General features: G+C 49.4%; 8 protein-coding genes across 8 annotated transcripts; 4 read left to right on the top strand and 4 right to left on the bottom strand.

The window, feature by feature from the left end:
- Positions 1–251: 251 nt before the first annotated feature.
- On the top strand, positions 252–673 carry B0J16DRAFT_377374 (tubulin binding cofactor A; the record flags this gene model as incomplete). The annotated part of the gene is made up of 2 exons (XM_046130838.1): positions 252–431; positions 494–673. The coding sequence occupies 2 exons, from the start codon at positions 252–254 to the stop codon at positions 671–673; spliced, it is 360 nt and encodes a 119-aa protein (XP_045988551.1).
- Positions 674–760: 87 nt separating this feature from the next.
- B0J16DRAFT_8957 (Tho complex subunit 7-domain-containing protein) lies at positions 761–2,096 on the bottom strand. The gene has a single exon (XM_046134646.1). The coding sequence runs from the start codon at positions 1,904–1,906 to the stop codon at positions 848–850; it is 1,059 nt and encodes a 352-aa protein (XP_045988550.1). The 5' UTR covers positions 1,907–2,096; the 3' UTR covers positions 761–847.
- Positions 2,097–2,216: 120 nt separating this feature from the next.
- On the top strand, positions 2,217–4,314 carry B0J16DRAFT_326998 (uncharacterized protein). The gene is made up of 6 exons (XM_046126059.1): positions 2,217–2,370; positions 2,421–2,495; positions 2,546–2,971; positions 3,023–3,134; positions 3,180–3,235; positions 3,331–4,314. The coding sequence occupies exons 1-6, from the start codon at positions 2,322–2,324 to the stop codon at positions 3,864–3,866; spliced, it is 1,254 nt and encodes a 417-aa protein (XP_045988549.1). The 5' UTR covers positions 2,217–2,321; the 3' UTR covers positions 3,867–4,314.
- A 403-nt stretch (positions 4,315–4,717) lies between these two features.
- B0J16DRAFT_8894 (uncharacterized protein) lies at positions 4,718–7,284 on the top strand. The gene is made up of 6 exons (XM_046134633.1): positions 4,718–5,720; positions 5,938–6,151; positions 6,216–6,249; positions 6,303–6,361; positions 6,663–6,727; positions 6,967–7,284. The coding sequence occupies exons 1-6, from the start codon at positions 5,077–5,079 to the stop codon at positions 7,013–7,015; spliced, it is 1,065 nt and encodes a 354-aa protein (XP_045988548.1). The 5' UTR covers positions 4,718–5,076; the 3' UTR covers positions 7,016–7,284.
- Positions 7,285–7,664: 380 nt separating this feature from the next.
- B0J16DRAFT_326985 (uncharacterized protein) lies at positions 7,665–8,260 on the bottom strand. The gene has a single exon (XM_046126058.1). It carries the CDS (start codon positions 7,901–7,903, stop codon positions 7,703–7,705), a length of 201 nt encoding a protein of 66 aa, XP_045988547.1. The 5' UTR covers positions 7,904–8,260; the 3' UTR covers positions 7,665–7,702.
- Positions 8,261–9,461: 1,201 nt separating this feature from the next.
- B0J16DRAFT_8811 (uncharacterized protein) lies at positions 9,462–11,674 on the bottom strand. Its single transcript, XM_046134624.1, has 2 exons — positions 10,657–11,674; positions 9,462–10,593 (listed from the first exon to the last, which is right to left on the bottom strand). The coding sequence occupies exons 1-2, from the start codon at positions 11,439–11,441 to the stop codon at positions 9,573–9,575; spliced, it is 1,806 nt and encodes a 601-aa protein (XP_045988546.1). The 5' UTR covers positions 11,442–11,674; the 3' UTR covers positions 9,462–9,572.
- A 7,981-nt stretch (positions 11,675–19,655) lies between these two features.
- On the top strand, positions 19,656–20,713 carry B0J16DRAFT_8793 (uncharacterized protein). The gene is made up of 3 exons (XM_046134622.1): positions 19,656–19,907; positions 19,984–20,293; positions 20,393–20,713. Exons 1-3 carry the CDS (start codon positions 19,782–19,784, stop codon positions 20,557–20,559), a joined length of 603 nt encoding a protein of 200 aa, XP_045988545.1. The 5' UTR covers positions 19,656–19,781; the 3' UTR covers positions 20,560–20,713.
- B0J16DRAFT_326975 (Mob1/phocein) lies at positions 20,661–23,284 on the bottom strand. The gene is made up of 3 exons (XM_046126057.1): positions 22,892–23,284; positions 21,647–22,126; positions 20,661–21,596 (listed from the first exon to the last, which is right to left on the bottom strand). Exons 1-3 carry the CDS (start codon positions 22,912–22,914, stop codon positions 21,050–21,052), a joined length of 1,050 nt encoding a protein of 349 aa, XP_045988544.1. The 5' UTR covers positions 22,915–23,284; the 3' UTR covers positions 20,661–21,049.
- Positions 23,285–23,287: the final 3 nt, after the last annotated feature.

The following is a 23,287-nucleotide window of genomic DNA, read 5'->3' as shown; positions in this document are numbered from 1 at the left end:
TTAATGTATTTTCGCCGCGTATATGCACGTAGGGAGACGATAAGAACGGCCCCGCCATTAGACCCCACGTTGAACATGATCTCATTTGCTCTTCGGTACAGATACTCCAGGCATCAAATAACCAAACAGGCACCCAAATAACGAGACGTACATTTGTCGCTGCCTGAATAAATATCCTTAACATCCTCAAGAAAATTGTCTGCCCACAAACACCCTGTCAATCCGTATCAAAGTGCACCCTCGATTCCACGATGCCTCCGCCTTCACAACTCGCCATCGCGACAAGCTCTGTCAATCGACTCCTCAAGGAGGAAGCCTCATACCACAAGGAGCTCGAGCAGGAGGAAGCCAAGGTCCAGATTCTAAAGGAGAAGATCGACAGCGGTGCCGGCGACGACGATGGCAATGCTTCATTTATGCTTAAGCAGCAGGTTGGTCCACAAGCCATCTACCACCGCAACCAGACAAGCAAGCTTACCATTGACTGCTATAGCAAACCGCCCTCGAACAGACAAAGGCTGTTTTCGGACCCCTGCGAGAAAAGATCGCCGTCGCCATTGAGAAGCTTGAGGAGCAGCTCGCTGTGAGCGACCAGCTTAACGTCCTTGAGGAGCAGGTGCAGCAGGCGAAGGAGACGCTGGCAAAGGCCAAAGCCATCCAGACCGATGCGTAATAGACACGCAGAAAGAAATACGAGGGAAAGAGCTGCTCTACGATACCACTTAGATAAGATTTAATGCAAAAGGAACGCTTCCGGACCTTCATAAGTTGAGGGTATCTTGAAAGTATTATTACAGGAGCCAGAAGGGAAATGTTAACAGCACCCAATACCAATAACAAAGGCTAATTAATTGTCCACTTCCATCTTGTCCTCGTTTCCTTCAGGTGGCTCAATAGTCACCAGCGGTGTTGCTCCTCCATCGTCATTTGCTCGACTGGCCTCAGAGTCCTCCATGTCAACGTCGTCTCCTGACTCCGCCTTTTGCTCGTCGTTTGGTGGCATGGGCGAAACATCTCGGCTGGGCGCTTGGCTATCTCCACGAGAGCCAGCGCGGTTGTCTTGCGGTTTCAATGTGTCTGGTCCTGGCGTATCTCGCATTGGCGTTCTTCCACCATTGAGAGCTTCTGGGTTGGGTGTGCCGGCATCGCCTTCTACCTTCATCTGGCTATCTCCGTCTGGATGAGGCGTCGCGTTGCCGCTGGGTTCGTTTCTGGGCGTTTGTCCGACCTTATCCACCTCGACATCATCCTCAGCGCCCTCATTCATACCCTCTCTGCGATCGACCTCTTCCTTCTCATCGCGAATCTGCCGTCTCAAAAGCATGCCTTCCTCCATGATCCTGTTGAATTGCTCTCGTCGCTCTTTCCATGTCTCGCTATAAGTTTCGCTTTCTCGCTCGAGCTCTCGGCATTCCTCCTCGAGTTTAGCCAAATTGGTAATCTGGTCTTCGCGCGGCTTGAGCAGGCGATTTGATGTGATCTTCTCTGCTAATTCGTCGAACTTTTTGCGTTGCGCAAGGGTGGCTTGTGCAGCCTTGAGCTGTTCTTTAAGTTGGGAGTTGGTTTCTTTGACAGTTTTGCAATCGTTGAGGATGCGATGCTGGTCTTCCTTGTAGCGTTCACGCTCCTGAGCATTGGAATTGTGAAGATTTTGCATGCGACTGATGCTGTGGCCGAAAGCAAGAACGTCGAGATTCACTTCCTCCTTGAGCTCCCTGAGTCTGGGCTTTAGATCTCCTGGAGGGTTGGCTGTAGTTTCGGAGGATAACAAGAGTTGTGCTATAGTGTTTACACGCTTTTGAATGCGCTTAAAGGGCTTTTCCTCAACATTTAGGAGGCGCGACTTGTGAAGCTCAACCTCTTCTTCGGCTTCCAGAAGAGGCCATGGAGTCGAAGATCCAGCCATCTCGATTCGAGTCGCGGTCGGCCGGTGTGTCTGGGTCGATGTGTAGCGGGTAATATTATTTGCAAAGATGAAGGTGAAATGACTCGATGAAGGATCTGACGCGTCACGGGTCTCTAATCAAAGTTTATTGTAAAGACGTATTGAAAGAAGGCTTGAAGATGATTAACACAAACAAAGCTTCAGCCTTGCGATGGCATTGAAGGTGTGAAGACGGTAGACCAATCAACTGCGCAAGGGTGGATGACTAATATTATCTTTGTGGTGATTGCATCTTGCCGCCCGCCAACTCAAATCGCAGTCGCATTTGTTACTCTCCCACGTAAATAACCCTGCTTCACCTTGTATTTGTCCTACAACAAAAAAACGCCCTCGATTTTCCTTTTCTCAATAGAACTTCAGTAATATTGCGGTAAAGATGTCAGAAGAAGAGAGAGAGCTTTTGGCCCGCATCAGTCAGGTTGCAGGTTTGTGCTCTACGTTTAATGATGAAAGACGCTTTACTGACGATTTGAAGGCCAGATCAATCGTCACAAGAACCAGCAATCAAGTCCGCGATTCCCGCCGAACTCACATCCTGCTCATCATCGCCGTATGTTGCGCTTCCAAACCTGAACCAAAACACCACTAATGCTTATCTAGACAACTCGTATCGACATGCAAGCTCGCCATATCCGGCTCGTAACAATCGAATTGGACGACCGCCCGCAGCGCACCAGCATAGAACTCTCCATTTGAATAACGATAACTCAAATGCATCCCGCTCTGCAAGTAGTGGTGCTGAAACACCACCAGGCTGGGTTTCTCGAACTGATCGCCACCGGCAGCTCATCAACGCGAATGTGTACGAAAGAGATACGCAGAACCGAGCGAAAGCTATTGAGCAGACACGCCAGAAAAAGATTAACGGATACCGACAGCGCGAGAAGTCGCAGTTTAATGAGTTCTTGAAACATCAAGCAGCTGCCTCAAGCGCGCAGACTAACCCCGCAGGTCAAAATGAGCTTACGATCCAAGGCGTCCAATTTCGTGTGATGGATGGCGGAAAGAAACTAGTTAAGATTCCTGGTACGTGCGGACTCGAAAATGTCGCCGACCTTTGTGCCTTACCTGTCGCAGGTGCCGCCAACTCATCCTCTCGAACTCCAAAGACCGCCACTGTTGCCGGGGTCAAGTTCTTTCGAACAAAGACAGGCAACCTCGTGGCGAGTCGCTTTGTTAACGACCAGCGGTATGTAGCGTCTCCTAGTGAGACAAAGTTGCTGACAGGCTCTAGGCGATCTGGCGCGGTCAAGAAGATTGATCAACTTTGTAAAATCTTCTCAACGACTGGTATTTCCTCTTTCCATGATTGGAGTGGTCCACGCCTCCATCATCCGAACCGGCCCAGTGGCCTTGGGATAGAACTAACTTGTCTTTTCAAACAGGCTCATGCACCAAAGGTCCCCGTTGCCGCTACATCCATGATCCCAACAAGGTTGCTCTCTGTAAAGATTTCATGAAAGACGGGCAATGTGTCAACGGCGAGTTTTGTGATCTTTCCCATGACATGACTCCCGAACGCACCCCGAATTGTTTGCATTTCGCCAAAGGCCATTGTGCCAAGGATAACTGTCCCTATACTCACTCCAGAGCTTCTCCTGCCGCCCCAGTATGCCGAAGCTTTGGCTTCAACGGCTACTGCGAGAAGGGGGCAGATTGTACTGAACGCCACGTCTTTGAGTGTCCTGACTTTAGCAATACCGGCCGATGTAAGGTCAAGGGATGTAAACTCCCGCACCGTGAAAGGGCAAGCGTCCTTCGAAACAGGGCCAACGCCGATGGCGAGCCCCTTGGAGATATTTCAAGTGATGACGAAGCTGCTGATTCTGACGATGTTGACTCAGATGAAGTTGCCGAGTTCATCGACGCAGACTCGGACCTTTCCGACTTTGAAGAACAGAAGGATTTCCTGTCGATCTGAAATTGGTCAAGTTGTTGTGTCTGTTACCAACAGACGATCAAACTTGACTTTCAGCATTCTGCTTTATCCGGCGTCTGGAGCCATGGTTGGGATTTGGTAAACACTCGAGATACCCGTGACATATCGGCGTCCTAAAGGGTTTTGGCTAAGCCATACCATGAACATGAGGATGACAGCAATGGAACCAGAAATAAGGGAGAAAGAAGAAGAAGAAGAAGTAAAAATGGCGAAGAAAAAAAAGAATAAGAAAGAAACAAGAAAAAAATTAAAAATTGACAGAGGAATGGAAGCCTCTACATCGCAAAACAATCCATAGATTAGGTACCTATCGAATGAAAGAGTTATGTATTGAGTATGAGAACCTCTCAGAAGACGTGAAAGTTCGTGATTAACATGATACTACGTACAGAGTAGAGGACCCTAGATCCTTGGCTTTGGCGGGGAATACCACAGGCAGCCTGCCATGACCAGGTGGACAAAGCGGCTAAGTTAAGTAAGATGAGGGGTTGAGGGGCATTGCCAGCTTCCAGGTCGTACTAGAGCTTGCTTATTCGGACAATACATGGGCTAATATTAGCAACCAAAGAGTTTTGTTACGAGGGCACCGTGATGCATATTCATACAGTAGCATGATGATATCTTGGATAGTTCCGATCGAGATACAACCGTGATATCCATGCGCAATGCTGTGATGTTTTACATCATAGATAGCAAGATCATCAACTGAAGGTATGGACGCTACCACATTCATTAAACTGGATGATGGTCCTATCGTTCCAAACGAGACAGGGGCTGCTGATCGTAGCAGTGGCGCTTACAGTCTGCCTTGAGACCAAAGAATAAGGTATGGAGGTCAAGTACCTGCATGTCATATCGTACCTACCTTGAAAAAGAGCGTGCAAAGCCTCGACTCAGCCTCAGCCCGTTTGCGGTTGTCAAGAAGGAATGAAAGAAGCAACGATCTTTTAATAACACGCTTGCGCTTTGAGATTTGGATTTCATTGATTTTGGTTACCTTATTCTTGTTGATCATTGCAATCATTCCCTAATTGGGACCAGTTCTTTCGCGAATCGCTTGTGTAGATCCTGCCCTGCCCGTGAACGGACCCTTTCATCTCCTGTCAGCTACTCTACAGTACAGTAACTACAGTACCTAATATACAGATTCCAACCCTGTCGATTTCCCTTCAGTAAAGGACAAGTTGCGAAAATGGGCATACGCGATATTCTCAAGAAGAAAGACGACCTTTCAACAGGTCAACCCGCTGAGAGAGAGACTGTCGATCGTCTGGCAGCTCCTGAGTTCACAATCATTCGCTCCGACACCTCAACCCAGGAGCGCATTTACCCACCGTCTATGAAGTCCGTTGACAATCTGCATCTCGCAGTCCAAGAGCCCAAGGAAAAAGAAAAGTCGCGACGATCTCTTGACGTCTTCCGCTCCGGCCGTTCACGATCCAATTCCGAATCGAGTCAGACAAAGGAGAGCGGCGCCCGTCGTCTATCGCACCGTCTGCGCTTAAGCAGAGCGCCTCCATCCTCCGAGAACGTCCCCGAGAACCTACCAGATATCATCACATCTACCGATGGCCAGGATGAGTCTCAATGGGAGAAGCGCGCGACTATGCTAGCGGGTCAGAATAACCGCGCGAGGAGCAACAGCAGGCCGGGGACGCCCTCGGACAGCGGCAAAGGCGCAATTTCGTCGCAGAAGATCGATGAGGATATTCAAGAGGCTATCCGTCTGCACGAGGCAGGAAACCTGGAGCTGTCGACGCGCATGTTTGGGCGGCTGGCTGATCCTCAGGGAGCCAACAACCCGTTGAGTCAAGTCCTGTATGGTCTTGCTTTAAGGTGAGAACAGTGGCCGAGAAAAAGAATTCCAATGTCTCGGGTAAAGCGCTTCGGTTGATTCACTGCAGGGTTTGAAGCTTTGCGAAACGCCCCAAACTCAAAACCCTGCAGTGACGAACGCACAGCGACGACCCCAGACATCGAACCATTATCACACATTGAATGAAGCAGATGCAAATAGTTGTTTCGAATACTAACCCAGGCTAATGTTGTACAGACACGGATGGGGTTGCGCACCAGATCCAGAGGGCGCTGTCAAGTTCCTCTCAGCTGCAGCCTCCAATTCGGCCTCGATTGAGCAAATGGCCCTCCAGGCCGGCATGAAGAAAGGCGGAGCCGCCAAGGGAGAGCTTGTCCTGGCCATCTTTGAGTTGGCAAACTGCTTCAGACATGGTTGGGGTATCAACAAAGACGCCTACGCCGCCAAACAGGTCGGTTTACTGCATTCTGATGGATCACGATAGTGGCATTGGAAGCTAACCACTCGCGATGTAGTATTATGAGACTGCAGCAAATCTAGGAGACACTGGTAAGTTGTACAGCTCATAACACGAGCAAACAAAGCCTAACGCCATGTGATAGATGCCATGAATGAGATTGCCTGGTGTTACGTTGAAGGCTTCGGGTGTAAGAAAGACAAGGTATGTTGCACTGTCAGCCATCTCTTCACCATATCCCGTCTAGTCAGTTCAAGACGATGTCTGTACATGAGTCGCGCCGAATCTTTCTGCTCCGAGGAAGACATTCTCGGTGAGCCTGGCTTACTTGATTCGTCCAAGTAACCTCGCTGCCCAATATCTTGCACACAAACTCAGGCATCGATACTTGCTTCAGCAGCCAGAGTCCACCTCTAAGAGCTTTCTTGAACCGACGGAAGCCCTAATCCCCCACATACATACATACAAAGTCCGACTTATCACATGAGGCTGATATCCTGTACAGTTCGCTGCAGCCCGGTATTATCGACTGGCCGAGAAGGCCGGAAACAAGACACTAGGGAACTCTTGGTAAGTCCAGAAAGTCCACACGCCTTCAACGGCCTGTCTGCATCTCTTTTTTCTTCAACACTGCTTCGTGGCGGTCTGCCAGGTCGATAGGCTCTCGTCGCCTCCGCGATGCTCAGGGGACCACAGAACCTCGTGCGACGAGTGGCGGTCTATCCATTGGCGTTGAGATCTAAACCTACCTTATGCAACGTACGATCTGTAAAATGGAGCAAAACACTGATTCATATATTGTGCATTAGGATCTGGAAGGAAAAGTACGACCCTCCGGGCGAGGGCAGCCGCAAGTAGTGCAGCAGAGGCTCTGTGCTACTGCACCCAGGAGGTGCATCTCCGTGAGATGATGCCGTGTAAGTCAAATTATCGAGAAAGAGGAGGATTCATTATTGCGATGGGCTGATGGGAGGGGTCTTGTGGCTCGTCACTGGGCGATTAGACATTGTTTTATATAGCGTATTGGATAATCTCGTTCTTATAAGCTATCGAATTACACTCGTATATAATCTTAGATATGTGTCGCTAAGTCTAACACGATTGGGTGGAACAGCCTGCGGAAACTTGTGTGTGCTTGTGTCTCGTCAAGATGCTATTTATTGAGCAGATATACAGAGTACAGGGCGCATTTTCCCTCTGTGACTGGTTGTGCATGTTGCAGCGCCTTGTCGCATAGAGTAAAGTCTTGTGTTATATGTATCGGTTAATGCGAAACTTGGCACGGACTATCGATAACTTCAAACCTCTCACGATGATCCGTTCTTGTCTCTTCTCTCTTTCTTTCTCTCACACCAAACGCCCTCGTGACGGAGAACCTTACCTGAGCTGCCATTGATGCCCAACTTTACCGAGCAAGCAGCTTCGCCGTCTTATTGGATGTTATTATTGACTTATGCGGCCTATAAATGCGGCCGGGTCGGGTCGGGGCCCGCATGATGACGATGAACCGTGCGCATCACATCACAGATGATCGATTCGTCGCAATTAGATGTTGTACAGTGCTGTATTGATTATCAGTCCGAGAATGAGGTCACCAACATGACCTGACAACGTTTCAGAGATATGGAGTCTCGGCCGTTGATGAACCTTAAAAAGAGTTACCATGAAGGTCCCAATTGGGCAATACTCAGTAACAGAGATTAACAGAATCCGGTGCAGGATTGGTAGCTCTCTGTTAGCCGCCATCAAGGTTCAATGGTAAAGTACGTACAGTATTCACTTAGATAATTGGGCATGCCATAACTTGATATCACATTTCATCTGTGTATCATTGAGGCCGCGAGATCATTTCTATGATCATCTGCACAAGAAGTGAGGAGGATAGAGAAGATGACCATAACCTCAGCTCAACCATCGCTTCAGCTTAACGCCCTGCAATGCGATGCGATGCATTGTATTCGAGACTCGATCGATGCAAGGCCAAGGATTCCCCACGGTTATTCAGCCATTGTGGCGCAGGAATGATATATAATCAGATCTAGAAAGTGTATACACCATCGGCATAAGCATGAGGCCTACCACAAGATACTAACTAGTTGACAAACATTGTGATTCTCTCTAATCAATACTGGGCTAGGACTGCTGTAATATGGTCATCTCATCACTCTCAAATGCCATATCAGACTCCCAGCCTTTTCCCTTCCCTCCCTCTCCGCATCCCGTGCCGTCCCAGCGCCGCGCATTGGCAAGACATTGTCTTAGACAAGCCACCATCTCACTGTCTCTCACTCTGACACCCACCACTCACAGCTTCAGCCTATAACCGACCGGTCTACCACATGTCTCACCTTGTTTTCTTCCAATCCTGGTTTTGAAAAATAGCACCCGCTCTGCTTCCTTTTTTGGCCTTGCATCCCATGTCAGCCTAACAAGGACTCTACTCTGAGCATCCGACTCAAAATCTTGATCTGATCAGCCCTCGCCTTCAAGGCGCACTTACATGTTATGACATAGTAGTAGTATGTTCACGAGGTAGCATCAACACCATCTTCATCACTGTCACTGTTGGGTCCAAGCATGGTTATACTATGAGAGAAAGCTTAAGATCGATCTTAGTTCAATGTTAACTGCGTAAACACTATCTCAATATCATCCATGTCATAAATATCGTACACAACTGACCAGACCACCTGGGAATGGAGGTTGCTTCAAAGAATCGAATAAATTTCAAATAAACAAATAAATGATCACCGACGAGCTCGTTTCTTCGTCATCATTGACCATTTCAGTCATTGTCGCCTTTCGACGTATGCCAATTTCCATCTTCGTGACAAAAGAAAAATCATCCTGTGCCTCCATATTCCCTTCCATGCACCGTGATAATATACAGACTCTGATGGACTGGGCCCTCATAGAGTCTGCTTGCTTTCTGCTGGCTTCTGTTTCGCCGCTGCTTTCCACCTCCAAGTACCACATCCACCATCAACAACACGCACCACCCCATTCGCCGTTATCCAAAGAAAAAGAGGTATCCAATTTCGAGACAAGTCAAATTCACACAAAACAAATCAATGCACGCTCGCTTGCTAGATCCATAGGAAATCAAAAACGACTCCGAAATAGGAAAAGCCACAAGAAACGACAAATGGAAGACAAAAAACCATCCGTTTGGGTGCGTGAGCAACATGTCTGAAGTGCGCGAGAGCGACATCGAGTATATGGCAGCTCATCCCCGTAAAGAGGAAGGAAAAAAGCCGACTTCAAGGAAAAAGTTGGACAAAAGAAATAAAAAGTAGAAAGGAAAAGTATGTAGTCTCAGTGGGGGCTGCGAGAGCCGTGAATTCGTCATCGTGACATTTTTAATCTTTGATTCGTGTCTTCGTTCATGTTCTCATTTCGTTGCATTGCTGCTCACTCATTCTGCGTTGTTGCATTCGGACACCATTTTCGCGAAGTTGCGCACGACATCGTTGGGGATCTGGTCCCAAAGGAGAGAGCGCGTGTAAACATCGGCTGCATCGTTTTGTTTGTTGGATCGCATCGCTGAAAGTGCTTCGGCCAGGTTTCGACGTCCTTGGCTGGGCGAAGACTTCTCAGGGGCGTTTTGGAGGAAATCTTGAGAGTTGACACCGTTGTATTGGGCAGCCGACAAAGAGAAGATCTGCTCGTTGGTCTGCTCCTGGCTTGGCTGAGTCAATGTGTCACCAAGCTCGGAAAGCATCGAAGGCGCAACGCCGTCCATCATCATGTCATTCATGGGGATGGGGTTGCCCCAGTTAGCAGCACCTGATGGCTGAGGAGGCGCCTGCAGAGTAGCCGACTGAGAGTTGACGCCAGCATCCTTGAGAACGCTGTCGAGGATGTTGGCCGAGGCGACCCTGACGTCTTCGGAGACGCGAGGGATGGCCGGGGTGGAGCGGCTCGAGAGGACGAAAGCGCCGACGAGGAAGAGCATGAACAGAAGACCACCCTGGGCGGGCTTGTCGCTCTCGGCGAAGGGGTTCTCGTTCTTCTTGACAGGGGCAATAGCCATCTCTTGCTTGACCTCGGGCTCGACGGGGTACTCGTTGAGGAAGTTTGATGCGTCCCATGCGCCAGGCATACCCATACCGTCCATATCGTCGAAGCCGGATGAGAAACCGTTGTCGGCGGCCGAGGGGGCGGCATTCTCGAGTCGCTGAACGTGTTCGGTCAGAACACCGACCTTCTTCCTGAGCTCACCAGTCTCGATGGTATGAGTGCGGATCATCTCCTCCTTCTCGAGGTTGAGGTTCTCGATGTAGTTGGTGTAGGTCTGCTTCTCAAGGAGCATCTGCTCAAGCTTGGCGCGGAGATCAGCCACCTCTTCCTCCATCTCGTTGATGACAGCGGTGTACTGCTTCTTCTCATCCTCCAGACGCTCTGTGTGTTGCTTCTTGCGTTGTCTTGAGTCAAGGCTGAAGGCAGTTAGTATCAGATCATATAAATCTCCAATGTTTATTTAGTGGGGCGGTACTTACGCTGCCTGTCGGTTGCGAAGCAGTCGCTTTTGTTGCTTAAGCTCCTTGATCTCTTGCTCATCAGTAGATTGGGAGATGAGATGGTCAATGTTGCTGAGGTTTCGCTCGGCGGGGATATCAAAGCGAGCATTCTTCTTACGAATGCCATCGCCTCGGCGCATCTCGTTGTGTGAGCGGATACCGGGGCTGCTAGGGCGCATCTTGTTCTTGTTGATGGGTTGCTGAGGGGTCATCCACTCTTTCTGGGGAGAAGTGGGGATGGACTGGTTTGCACCGGGGAGCGATGGGAACATGTTGCCAGGGTTTGTGAATGGTGTCGGGCCGGCCATGGGTCGCTGCTGGAAGAGAGGAACACCGGCGTCATACTCGGCAGTCATACCGTCAAAAGGATGCAGAGGAGTGCAAGCACCGGAGCTGGGTCCAAAGGCCCAGTTGGCGGTAGCATAGGCATTGTGTTGGGTTTGGTCGAGGCCGCGCATGAAAGGGTTGTTGCTGTGCTGGTCCAGGAAAGGGTTGTTGGAAGGGACGGACTGCATGTCGACGGAGTGCCAGTCCTCTGTCTTTGGTGAGAACAGAGGATGTTGTCCAACGGCAAAGGAGTCTCTACGGCTGCCGGCCATGGGAGGCGATAGTTCTAAGCCGGAGTCGAGTGTGTTGTGATCAAGAATGCTATCGTCTAGCACACTGTTGTCTTCGTCTTCGAAGTACTTCTGTGCGTGTTGAGTATCCACGGTTAGTGAAGCTGGACGATAAAATGGTTGTTGCATTTGAAATGTTGAAGACATTGTGCAGAGTGAGGGAGTGTGCGGATATGTAAGATAGACGAGGAGGTGGGGAAGTTTAAAAGAAGAGACGGCGGGAGAAGACAAGGCTGTAAAGAGAAAATAAAGCCAAGAAGGGGAAGATAAGATATGCAATCTTGAAGATGGGAAACACCAAATTCAAAATGCAAAATCGAGATCAAGGTGAAGTTTAAGCACACAGAGGCACAAGAGGGAAGCGAAGAGAGGTTGGGGTTTGAGGGAGGGGCGCGGCAAATAATAAAGTACCCAGAGCGATAGAGAGCGCTACTAAGGTATCATCATATTTTTTTTCTGCTTCCCCTTCCTTGCGCGCGGGAGAGTCAAACAATTGTTTGGTGGGCAGCAGCGCAGCGCAGACTGCAGCAGCGGTGAAGGGCGAAATGGGGACGGGTGTGTATTTTTGGCAGCCTGCCAAGTTTTTCACGCACCCAGCAGTAGCAGCGCTTTCCTTACTTCCTCACTGGAGGGAAGGGAAGGAACTGGGCAGGGCAGGCCAGGGCAGGGGCGTGTAAGGTAGAGCCTAATGCTAAGGCTAAGGTGAGGTGAGGTCGGGTGCAGGTGGGCTTGAGGGTGAGAGTGAGAGAGAACCTGGAAGGAAGCCAGAAAACCCGACCTTCCGTGCTAGGGGTGGGGTCAAGTGCCATGCCATGCCATGCCAGGCCAGCAGTAGGCCCATTGGAAGGTGCAGTACAGAGTGTGACTCAAAGCTCGGTGCAAGATCGGGGGACAAAGTCGTACCTCCTCAGTATTGGACAATTCGCGTTGTGATGAGAATGGAAGGATGAAGATGGGTGATGATGGGATAAACTACCTGCTCTCTATTTTGATACACAAGGCGCAGCAAAGGTACAGATGTGGGCTTTTTTCCCTTTCGGCTCTGAGTTTATTTTGCACACGCTTATTTCGTATTGAAGATTCCAAAAAAAGAATTGACTAAATCCTTTGAATCCAATATGAAGGCGGTAAAAAAGCACTCGATAATAGGTATGCGATGATATGACGGGAGGCCGGAAACTTGAGCGGCCAGAGCGGGAAGGGACGGGAATGGAGACAAGCTCATAGGCAGGTACACGACTAGAATACCGCCAAAGCTCGATGGGAGTCGACAACAAAAAACAAGAGAAGCGCGCGACTGGAAGCTGGAGCTCTATCTGCAAATGGATGCAGTATAGCGCAGTGCAGCAGACCCAGACCAGACGGCGCGGCGCGGCGCAAAAGGGACGATGAATGACCAAAAAGAGGGCACACTTACAACAGTGGGAGACTTTGCTGCGGGATGGTGTGGGCTAACCTTTGGTCTGGTCTAGTAAGGCCGACGATGATGTTGGAGATGGATGATATATGGTAGATGAGTGCAATTGAAGAAGTGCTCTTGTTTCAAGTATGCGACTTGGATGAAGAGGCAGAGACGATCGATATATGATTCTCAATGGAAGTTATCAAGTTAAAAAACAGACTACCACTTTGGGATCAGAGCGAGGACCATCTTCGATTATATGTACTCTTCCGGGGCAAACAATCGGCAATTGCACGCCTGTGGAGCAGGCATCTTGGACAACGACGGCGACAGAAGCACGACCATGACAAGGCATGTACATAGTAAGGTAAGGCAAGGCAAGGCAAGTCTTGGTTTCGTCGGACTCGCAGCTCGCAGGGTCGAGCAGGGGATCTCTTAGACGGAGGATCATGAATGGACATGACCCACTAGTGGCCCGGCCCATGGATGGGGCCGTCTCCCTCGATATGGATATTGGAGGGCATCTCCGGATCAATAAGCATCTCGAATTCTAAGCTACATAGATCTAATAGGCGCTTTATAAATCAGGGGCGTAACTGGATCACGGTACGATACAGTGGCTAGATTCTATCTATCTGACTATACGTGAGAAGAGAGAATGAGGGAGGAATTGTATCAATCGATAAGATAGTCAGCCACTCAGTGAGCATCAGAACGAGCATGCGTCCCCATCGATTTAGCCGTTTTACGCAGCATCCAATGCCAATATGGGAATAAAAACTCAGCGTCGTAGAAGATCTCTATGGGTGTGGAGGCGTAAGTCAGGCTTGGGGGGCCTCAATCGACCAGGCAAACTTGGGGTCCAACCAGGCTGAGAATCTACAGAGTCTGGCACTAACATAGCTACATACACTACAGTACTGCACATAATTAGACTGCAGAATAGCAGAGAATGAGACGAGAGCGGAATAGATTGATGAATCCTCTTCTCTGTCCATCGCTCGTCTTCCAGGTCAAAGTCCACTTCCAGTTTCCAACACGGCTCGTCATTGGTAGTCAGTCATAATGGCGGTGATGAGTGTCGCAGTGCCCAGCCAAATCTGTAACAACGACTCCATATCAATTATCGTTGTGGTGGAAACCAGAGATACGTAACAGTCGTCGAATGGAGGACAGCATCTCCGCAGAGAAGAGGGAGACTGTGACAGCTACACCACCATGGAAATCAGATCCCCAGATGCAAACCGGCCTGCCGTTTCCTACCACGGAACGAGGTTAGTCTTACACACCAGGCAGGGGGGTATTCCTCATGTGTCATCCGAGCTCGGCCAGAGAGAAGGATTGACATGACTACCATTCGTCCCTTCTTGTCAGCCATGGAGCCCGTGTGAACAATGGCAGCGGCGTATGCTACTGTTAGCTTCAGATACGGGCCGTCGTCACTTGACCGCTGCTCCCTAGTTATCCTGTAACATTCCGTATCGTAAAACAAGCTCGGAGTCCTAGGTATTTCCCCTTAGGCCGCCATCGGTTCATGCAATGGGCGGTGCCCTCGAGTGATGAGGCCATCATCGAGCGAGGCTTTGCTATGGCTATCAACTAAGTCTGCTGTGATATTCTTATCCCTTCACATCGCCTAGACTGGCAACCTGCCCACCATCCCAGTAACCCCACGCTTCTGGGAGCCAGTGACAATCGCTAAGTGGTGTCATGGCTGTGCGCTGATGCGGGCTTGCAAGGGTTCGACAAGCATGGGGGAAAAGCTGTCAGGGTTGTTTACTACCGGCGCGACAAGCAGAAACAGCCAAAGAACGAAAAGAACATGGCTTGCAACATGGTATCAAGAGCCGCTGAAGGAAAAAGCAAAATGCCATTACGTCTGGGGGATCTTTCTCAGCACAAACACGGCACAACCCCTGGTAGCAAACCCGCGATTGGGACTGGATCTAAGTTAGCGACGGGAAGCCATGTGCTAAATTTGATACTCCCTAGGTTGGGTTAAGCGTTTGCTTCAGATATCGACACTTGTGGTACGTACGTAGCAGCGTAGCTCGAGACGGTCCGAGACTCTTACTCAGACTCGCGATATCATCACATCTCATTAAACAGCTTCAACAGCTAAACTCGTCTTGACAATTTCGAATAGGAATAGCCTCGGGCGCTGCTGGGCCGGCCCGGACGCCTTCTGTTGGTTGCAAAAAAAGCTCAGCAACCTAAGACTGGAATTCCAAGACGTTGGGCACCAAAACACGGACGCTAGTCCTCAGATGCTTGGGCTTTAATTCTGCATCGGCCGAGGGCCACTAACAATAATGGCAGGAATCCTATTGCTCGGCTTGGTCACTTGTGGGGTAGGAACGTGTTAACGTGCCTTCCTCAGTACCGGTGGCTGATGGAAGTGGAAGGACCTCGACGGGCTAGATTCGATGCCCTTGCCAAATTCAACGAATTATTTTCCTGTATGCCCGTCTCTCCTTCAGTTTACAAGGCAACGGGACAAAAGAGAACACAACACGAAACATCGAGACTTAGACCGCGTTCAACACCGCGTTTTCTACAGCACCTGCTCCATTTTCAGGAGCTACACTACGCCTTCTTTTGTTCTAGCGAAGCAACCGAGACCCTTCGGCCCCAGCTGCGCCAGAGTACACGCCATGGCATTATGGATTCGCCTCACAAATGAGCATCTCGTCTGGCTTCATCCCCGCGCCAGTTGTCCTGTCCACATGTCGAAAATCGCCCGTCATCAGGGAAGCCAGTCCTGGTCCCATTGATCCCTAGCTGGGTTCAACAAGCGAATGTATGCAATGCTCGGTGATAGATCTGAGATTTCTCGGACATCAGCTTAACCGAGCTGAGCGCAGCAATCGTCTTGCGCCAAAGCTCTGACTAGAGCAAACCGTTCATCGAGGATCACGGTATAGCATCGAATACCTGGATGCCCTAGGCAAAGTCTTTGGCTCTGCTACCAAGCTGCTGGACCCTGATCACCATTGGATTTGGCGAGTGCCGTTTGTTGATCATTGCAGACAACACCACAAATCCCATTATCTCGCTGCAAGAATGCCGTGTATCACGTCTCGAGCATATACAATGGTCCGATTCACCTGCGGCATCGCCAATAACTCATCAGCCAAGAGATAGTTCTCTTGATCATGCACTGATGCTCCATCACGGTGGGTGGCTGGAAAGACGATTGCGATCATTAACTTGCAGCTTCCACACGCTCCCACATGTGCCCGTATGCACGCCCTCTACAGCCAAAGTCAACCACTAGGCTCTCGAGCCTGAATCACGGATCCACTGTGCTTCATGGTCGCATAATAGGCCGCTCATGGTGTTTCTCTTTTGAGCACTTTGTTTTGTCGGTGTGTTACGCGTGCGCGTCCTTTACCTAGTCGACCAAAAAAAAGTCAGGCACCTTGCTATCACGTTCCCTGCTGACTTGATCTTTGGCAGATCCTAGATGCTCTAGCGTCATCGCTTTGGCTGGTGAATGGCCCAAACATCGTGAGCTCGGTCTGCATTCGGATCCTTGCCCCCGAACTCATGGACCCTTCGCGCGTGAAAGACAATACCACGCGAAGTAATTTACGTTGACGCATCTCTTTAACAGAACATACCTCATGACGTAGACATGGCATGGTGAGCCTATCCAATTTTGTCCAAGCCTTTCTAACAACGTCTCAGAGCTGAGCTTCGTATAGGACCCAGTATCATCGAGCATGCCTCCTTCGGCAACGCCCATCGTCCCATATCAGCTGTGCAAATGATTTTGTCACAGTCGAGGACTTTCGGGTTATGTTCCGGGAGGGTCAGGTTGGGTCAACGGCCAGCGCCATATAAAACTGCCTAACCTCTCACCATAACCAATCATTTAAACAAGGCGAGAAGTCTTGCTTCATTCGCCCAAATGGCTGACCTTGCTTGGCCTGCATCGTCCCTAAACTGCCTGTCCAAGCAACCAAGCTTGCACCCTGTGCATGCACTTTGACCGATTTTGGTAATCCATATCCCAAGTGGGCTATGCAACATCCGCATCGACTCGGAACGTCTCAAACCTCGTCTGTGGCTCTTGAGACGTATATCTCGGCCATCACAAGAGCCTCATCAATCTAGTAATCCGACAGGATCAACGAGACAGGGTCTGCTGTGACTCTGAATGGCCTTCTCATCATCGCGCTACGGGTGTTACTCACGGATTCCGATATGAATCCGAAATTAAAGTCACTTAGAGCCGTTGCCCAAGTGCTTCAACATGTCTATTGGCGAGTATCAGAGATACCGCTATTATGACTCGAAGGAAACTGCGATGTTCGGACAAAACTTACTGTCCCCCATGCCAACTCAAATCGGTCGTCGGTTTCAGAAGCACATGTCTTTCTGCTCCCTGTTCCAGCACTGCGACATTAAATCAAGACCTCGTAATTCCCGTGTTATACGCCACAAACCCAACACAACCGAGAGACACCGGTATGCCAATCTAGATGGGATTTTCGTACATGACGCAGCCTCTAGGGTCTTCACTCTATCAACAGAGTCCTATACTCAAGATGTTGCTGTTCTTCGGCCCTTGATCCTGGTTACTCTCGAGAATCCCTTCGCCTCGAGTTCACCGAGTGCCAGGACCATGTTGCGCTGAGACCATCGCTAATAGTCCAACCCATTTATTAAGCTACCTAAAAGCAAATGATCGATTTAATTCTCCCGCATGGCAGCAATCCAGCTCGATGGCTAGCGATTTGGTTTTTCTTACACCCCAAGAAGCGAAGCGTGCCTCCCAAACATGCGGTCTAGACATCCCTGTCCAAAGTTGGGTCCGCGCTCACACATCTTGAAAGTGAAGAGATTTTCTAGTATGGAGATCCACTGAATGGAGATTACCGGTTCCAAGCAGCAACGCTCTGAGCACTCTGTGAGAGCCAGCCTTGACAAATGTTATGCGATCTCACAAGGCTGTGGCTGGACGTTGCTGGAGAAGTCGGATTAATGATGATACATCGTGCGGGTCCAGATCTACCTATAATCCCCACCACTTATTTTCAACTTCAAAGATAACGAGAAAGATCTGAATCATAGAGCCTCCGCATTACGATCCATTCGCAAGGGGTCGAGCAATACTCAAAACGAAGTTTCGCCGATGCTACGAATTCTTGGTAACCTGGGAACGTCAGCGTAGGACAGGCATGTTGTAGCCGACGATCTGTTATGACGCTCACAACATGCTGGAACAAGGAAACATCTCGTTTCCATCTGGAGGACGAAAAACCGAGATGTCTGTATGAGGACTAGTCTGGTCTTGCAAGTGCAATTGAGGTCCTAATCAAGTGTATTTTGCGAGGTTGGGAATACGGATACTGAAAGCTTTGAAGTCAAAGTACTATTCTTGAAGCCAGTTGATGCTGATATTTTTGATACTTTGCTTTTCCGGCATGGCAGCATGGATTCCCCAGTGTGCAGGCCAAGTCGGCAAAACCGACTTGCTATGGTATCATCCGAAGATCATTCGGGATCAAGTGATGCCTGCAGGGTGGCAGTTTCTCGTACTATTTTTAATATGTTTTACTGGAAACTGCTAGCATCGCGGCTGAGGATATTCAGATGTCATACCATTGTTGTCATGAACATCGGTTCACCCCCATCAGCACTTAGGATCATGGCTTGCTAATTGAAATGACTTGATCCTGATTTCGACTCGATTCATGACGACAATTGTTATCCCTAACGTGCGAAGATTCAGCGGTGAAGCAAGGTTGTAAGGGTATATTTCGCCACTTATAGATGGACAAAACTTGTCAGCCACTCAACACTATACCGAAAAGTGCTTCTGAAACGAGTGGCTTTGAGCTGACAGCTGGGCGTACGTTGTTTGAGAAGAAGAAGCTGGGGTTAACCTGGCACTGACGGGTTGCACCGGATGATGGTTCCGATATCCAATATTGTTTATCGCTCATCAACAGCAGCCTTCCTTGCGCCAAAGGAATATCGATTTGAAAGGCGCAGTTTAGAGGGATTAATCGAGTACATCGGAAGTCACGGGCGAGCGGCACTTTCACTCTTGCTACAGACTAGTGTTGTCACCTGGTCCCCGCGATGGGTGGCGATTCTCACCGTGCAGTCGTATTCTTTGAGCAACTGATGCGTCTCGCCTCGTAAAGTATGATATCGATGGACAATGCTTGCGACGACGCGGTTCGATTTGTGGCTATTCGAACCTTTTCGGTGTACATTTGCAGCGAACCTAACACAACGTCAGTCGCCATCGCGAAACCTGTCGTGAGATGGATAATTGGATATTGAAGACGAGTAGATTGATGGCTCATGTGTCGTCGGCCTTCTCATGAGCAAGCGTAGACATTGATATGGTCGTGGTGATGTGCTGCGAGTTGTTACACTGATAACCGGTGTTTTGAACTTACACCAGTGACACCACTCGTTATCGCGGATCCCATGACCAGCGTGGATAATTTTGGGATGGTCAACACCATGGACTCGGTTTCAATCACAGCCATACCAGCTATGATACCACAACTCCTTGTCCATCGCGGTTGACGATGACTTCTGATCGTACACCATGGAAGGATGAAGTTCGTCCCTCTTCAGCAAACCAGTGTACTGCCCAGGACGCTTGTGTTCTTCTGATAGCGGACTCTCTGTAGCATAATGCCGGACTTTCGTGCTCCGGTTTGCCTTGTGTTTTCAAATATGTCCCTTTTCGTATTCCCCAGGGCGTAGTCGTCTGGTTACACAGGGAGTATCTTGTCCTTTGATTGCAAATATGCTTCGGTAGATGCCCCCAGCACAAGGAGAACCATAATACAGTGTACTTCATGGGTTACATGCTGAAACTCGTACATGATTCTCTCAGCGTATCTTCATCCGCACAACACCAGTGATTTGGTCGCGAAAGTATAGATATAATATGAGACGAGATAAGCAGAAGCCTCCTGTGCCTTTCTCATATACTTCTTTGTTTCGGAGCCCGAATTGCTAGTAGCAGGGTCATAAAAGCCTTCAGGAAACTCCGGTCATCCGTATCGAAGTCTCAAGAATGAGACTTGAGACTCAATCGACACGTTCTCAATATGAAGTTGACTAACTTCCCCGTACTCATTCCTGCTTTTACTGCGCAAGTATGTTTTCATACTCATCTCTGCATACCCTATTCCTCGCATCAGTTTTGTGAATCTTGCTTCCGGGCTGGTTCGAGGGTAAATTTCAACACCCCCCGTGTTCAATCACAGCCCTTTGAAACGTTCAAGCGAATAACTAATATTCTCATTCCAGATTGCTATTAGGGATCCGCTTATCATAAGCTCCAATCTTGTGAATATTCCCTTCGTCCCTAATGCGGGCACACTCATTTCGGAACCCGGCTATGAACCCTCTATCGATGCCAAGTTCATCCACGGTAGCGACTTCCTACGGCGTGACCCGGACGGTCAACGGGTAAAGCTTGAAGTTACCAGCGTTGCGCATGATACTTCAGGCGCCGTCATGAGATTCAGTTATAATGGCGTCGTGTATATGGAGGGTGACGAAGGGAAGGTGATTCGAGGCGATGCGAATGCTACGACAACTGGGTTTGGAAACGCCTGTGAGTATATCTTTTGCCTTGGAAATTGCGGTCTATCGCTTTGATTTTCACATTATATCTTTAAATATGACTACATAAACCATATACTAACGAGACTAGTTGTGCAGATTAGATTCGAAACTGATGCGCCTGGCCTGAAGGTCTTGCAGGATAAGCTGTATGTAGGTTCAGGCAGGTTCGTGATCGAGGCAGACAAGCCTGTCGTTGTGGAATACAAAATCAGCGAGGTGAGTGCGAATTGCAACAAGGGATCCAGGACTGGCTGATCAGACTGGGTGGAATACGGATTGGCTGGTGTCAGTCGTGTAACATACGGACAGAGATTTCGTGACACAGTCACTTGCGGGGGATTGCTACAAGAGATTTTACCCAATAGTGTTTCAATTTTCGAAATATGTTCTTATTGTTTAGGGAACTAGAAACAAGCCTCACTTTGATACAAAAACTGCAAAGTCACCAGTTCCGTGTGTGCCCCGACCTTTGGTTGCCCTCTTTACAGTCAACTGTCTCCACGAAGCACTTTAGTCGAGGTCCCGAAAACTCCAGTCCGCAGCTCTTTGTCGCTGCAGAGATATGCTTTGTCATGTCTCCACCACCTTTCTCATCTGTTTGATCTATTCTCCCAGAGTTCAGATCCAATACATGCCTCATATGTTGTATACAGTTGAATCTATCCATTCGATGGATACACCATCTCGTCTTCTCCACCGTTCGTGCTACGATACACGTTCCAGCCACGTCGTTATTCGTCCACGTTTATTGGGGAGCAGTGGAGAGCTGCAGGAGGCGTTCTCCGGCTCGGACGTTGGCATACTCATATGCCTTGGACTCGGGAGGGAAGGTTCCATTGGCAGCCCAGAGATCGATCAGGGGCTGCATGGGCTCCAACTCGGCGGGCTTGAGCATATCCAGGGCGGTAGCAGTCAGCACGAAATGGGAGAAGCAACTGTTGAGCTGCTTCTCAAGGTTGAGGTGGTAGAAGGGCTCAGTGAAGTGAGCCCAGTAAAGATGAGCATAGACTCGGAACATTTGTCGGAAGATCATCTGGCAGATGTCGACGAACTTGTCGGGGAAACCTGATCGCTTGCCGATATACTCGGGTTCGGTGGGGCTCGATAGCTGTGACAAAGGTGTGGTGGTGATAGAAGGGTTGTGGGAGTACGAGACACCGGAGGGGTCGGTTGGGAAAATGTTGGTGTCGTCAAGCTTTCCAGAGATCCATCGCTGCATGAGAGTCATGTACTCATAGGCGGGGAGCTCAACAGGCTCCCTGTTTCGGTTGAGCCAGGTGAAGGAGTGGTTGCTGCCGAGAATAAGTACATGGGTGATTCATAACGAGACACAACTACTCACATTCCGGCTGACATGCGCGGACAGCTGGTTGCGTTGCAGATAGATGAGCCATCATCTTCCTTCTCATGCAGAACGCGAACAAAGTTCCAGAGGTTACGGTAATGCTCAACGACCTGGTGAGCGATCCATTCGCCTTGCTCAACGGTCTTGGGTCGTGCGCTCAGTGTCATAAAGTTACCCTTGACGATGTGCTTAGCGTACTGGGCGTTGAGCCATAGAGGAAGAGGTCGAGGAAGATGATAGGATGAGATGAGGTCGTCGCCGCTCATGACGCCGCTAGATTCGTCCATGCCAATAGTCTGAGCAAGCGAAGGGGAGTTTGGCAGAGGAGGGACCTTGGGGGCCAGGCTAGCTGCAGACTGGTTGTTGTTCCCTTGGAGTGGCAGCTCTGGGGGAGGAGGCTGACTGGCGGTAGAACCAGTTGGGCTCTTCTGGGGACCACTGCCAGACTTGCCGGAGCCACCTCGGAAACGAGCGTTACTGATGATTGTTAGTGATTGTGAATTGGTCGAGATGAGAAGCAAAAGGAAGATCAAAATGAGGTAAGTATGAAGATGAAGATGTTGAAAGAACAGGAAAGAGGTCAGAAGAAGTCGAAAAGACTTAATGTGACAGCACACTATGCTTAGATAGGCGAAATTGGTTGAAACATTACCAGGTCCCGCTCATGATGGCTGCATAAAAGCGGCATGCGTGGCGCCCTGACAAGGGAGATGGGCGGATAACAGAAAGGGTAAGAGGATGATGATATATGAAAGAGAGGCTGCTCATGATATTGAGTCCTCTTCCTTAGAGATTTGGCATCATGAGAAGTGTCTTGCTAGAGAACTACTATCCCCTGCAAACAGTCCTCAACGATACTTGCAGGGCTTAAAGTGAACCTCTCAACTCATGATAACCCTGGGATGACATGTCTTGGATGTTGTACCAGGGGACCACATGGTGAGATGGTCCTTTGATATCCTTCGGTAGTTGGCCTGCAACAGTGTGCGCAAGGCATTGGGCTGGGTTCTGAGTGTATCCTTGCACTCGTACAGAGTAGAGTAAAGAGCATCGTGGCTGGTGAAGAGCTCTGTCTGTACCTCTTCAGGGTGCCCATCAAAGATCGACCAGAGGGGAGACTGTAACAGCGGCGGAAGACAAGCCACACAAAGCTATTGATGCCATACGAAGAGCCAAGACAGGACAAAATACAGACGAAATGAAGCGAAATGATGAGATGCAGGAGATATAAAAGGTACTCACATGCCAGAGAAGAGGTTCGACATGGTTGACAGAAAGGCGGGGTGAAATGGTGAGCGAGAGCGAGAGCGAGAGGCGAAAGAGAAGGTTTCCCAAGCTTGAGGTTTAACGAGCAAGACGTTGATTAGGTAGACGTCGTTAGGTATCCTCCTGGTAAGGGGCCGAGTGCTGAACTGAACTGAGCTGAGCTTCGCCGTTACTGTGCCGAGCTTTGTTGTTAGGATGAAGTCAATATCAAATCCAAATCCCACTCCAATATTAGCAACGGGACAGGATAGGCGTGATTGAGAAAGGGGGTTTTTGAGGTGTCGGTGTCGGGGCTTGATGAATGGTAGTTCACTCTCTAGCGGCTAAGTACCCCGTAACTTCGACGCTGTAGCAGATGAAGCGCCACACGCT

This window comes from Fusarium flagelliforme (genome assembly GCF_020744385.1).
Source record: "Fusarium flagelliforme strain FIESC 12 MPI-CAGE-AA-0113 chromosome Unknown B0J16scaffold_1, whole genome shotgun sequence".
NCBI classification, from domain to species: domain Eukaryota; kingdom Fungi; phylum Ascomycota; class Sordariomycetes; order Hypocreales; family Nectriaceae; genus Fusarium; species Fusarium flagelliforme.
The sequence above is the reverse complement of the archived record's forward strand: the minus strand, read 5'-3'. Positions and strand labels throughout refer to the sequence as shown.

What these genes read in the sequence shown, in the direction of transcription:
- B0J16DRAFT_8811 (XM_046134624.1), bottom strand. Translation starts at nt 11,441, where the DNA reads ATGTCTTCAACATTTCAAATGCAACAACCATTTTATCGTCCAGCTTCA. An exon ending in CTTCGCAACCGACAGGCAGC is followed by an intron (nt 10,594 to 10,656) that starts GTAAGTACCGCC and finishes AACTGCCTTCAG; the next exon opens with CCTTGACTCAAGACAACGCA.
- B0J16DRAFT_326998 (XM_046126059.1), top strand. Translation starts at nt 2,322, where the DNA reads ATGTCAGAAGAAGAGAGAGAGCTTTTGGCCCGCATCAGTCAGGTTGCA. An exon ending in ACATCCTGCTCATCATCGCC is followed by an intron (nt 2,496 to 2,545) that starts GTATGTTGCGCT and finishes ATGCTTATCTAG; the next exon opens with ACAACTCGTATCGACATGCA. An exon ending in CGCTTTGTTAACGACCAGCG is followed by an intron (nt 3,135 to 3,179) that starts GTATGTAGCGTC and finishes GACAGGCTCTAG; the next exon opens with GCGATCTGGCGCGGTCAAGA.
- B0J16DRAFT_8793 (XM_046134622.1), top strand. Translation starts at nt 19,782, where the DNA reads ATGAAGTTGACTAACTTCCCCGTACTCATTCCTGCTTTTACTGCGCAA. An exon ending in GCTTCCGGGCTGGTTCGAGG is followed by an intron (nt 19,908 to 19,983) that starts GTAAATTTCAAC and finishes TTCTCATTCCAG; the next exon opens with ATTGCTATTAGGGATCCGCT. An exon ending in AACTGGGTTTGGAAACGCCT is followed by an intron (nt 20,294 to 20,392) that starts GTGAGTATATCT and finishes TAACGAGACTAG; the next exon opens with TTGTGCAGATTAGATTCGAA.
- B0J16DRAFT_326975 (XM_046126057.1), bottom strand. Translation starts at nt 22,914, where the DNA reads ATGTCGAACCTCTTCTCTGGCAT. An exon ending in TCGAACCTCTTCTCTGGCAT is followed by an intron (nt 22,127 to 22,891) that starts GTGAGTACCTTT and finishes AACAATCATCAG; the next exon opens with TAACGCTCGTTTCCGAGGTG. An exon ending in CCGCGCATGTCAGCCGGAAT is followed by an intron (nt 21,597 to 21,646) that starts GTGAGTAGTTGT and finishes TATTCTCGGCAG; the next exon opens with CAACCACTCCTTCACCTGGC.
- B0J16DRAFT_8894 (XM_046134633.1), top strand. Translation starts at nt 5,077, where the DNA reads ATGGGCATACGCGATATTCTCAAGAAGAAAGACGACCTTTCAACAGGT. An exon ending in ACGCCTACGCCGCCAAACAG is followed by an intron (nt 6,152 to 6,215) that starts GTCGGTTTACTG and finishes CTCGCGATGTAG; the next exon opens with TATTATGAGACTGCAGCAAA. An exon ending in TCGGGTGTAAGAAAGACAAG is followed by an intron (nt 6,362 to 6,662) that starts GTATGTTGCACT and finishes TATCCTGTACAG; the next exon opens with TTCGCTGCAGCCCGGTATTA.
- B0J16DRAFT_326985 (XM_046126058.1), bottom strand. Translation starts at nt 7,903, where the DNA reads ATGGCGGCTAACAGAGAGCTACCAATCCTGCACCGGATTCTGTTAATC.
- B0J16DRAFT_8957 (XM_046134646.1), bottom strand. Translation starts at nt 1,906, where the DNA reads ATGGCTGGATCTTCGACTCCATGGCCTCTTCTGGAAGCCGAAGAAGAG.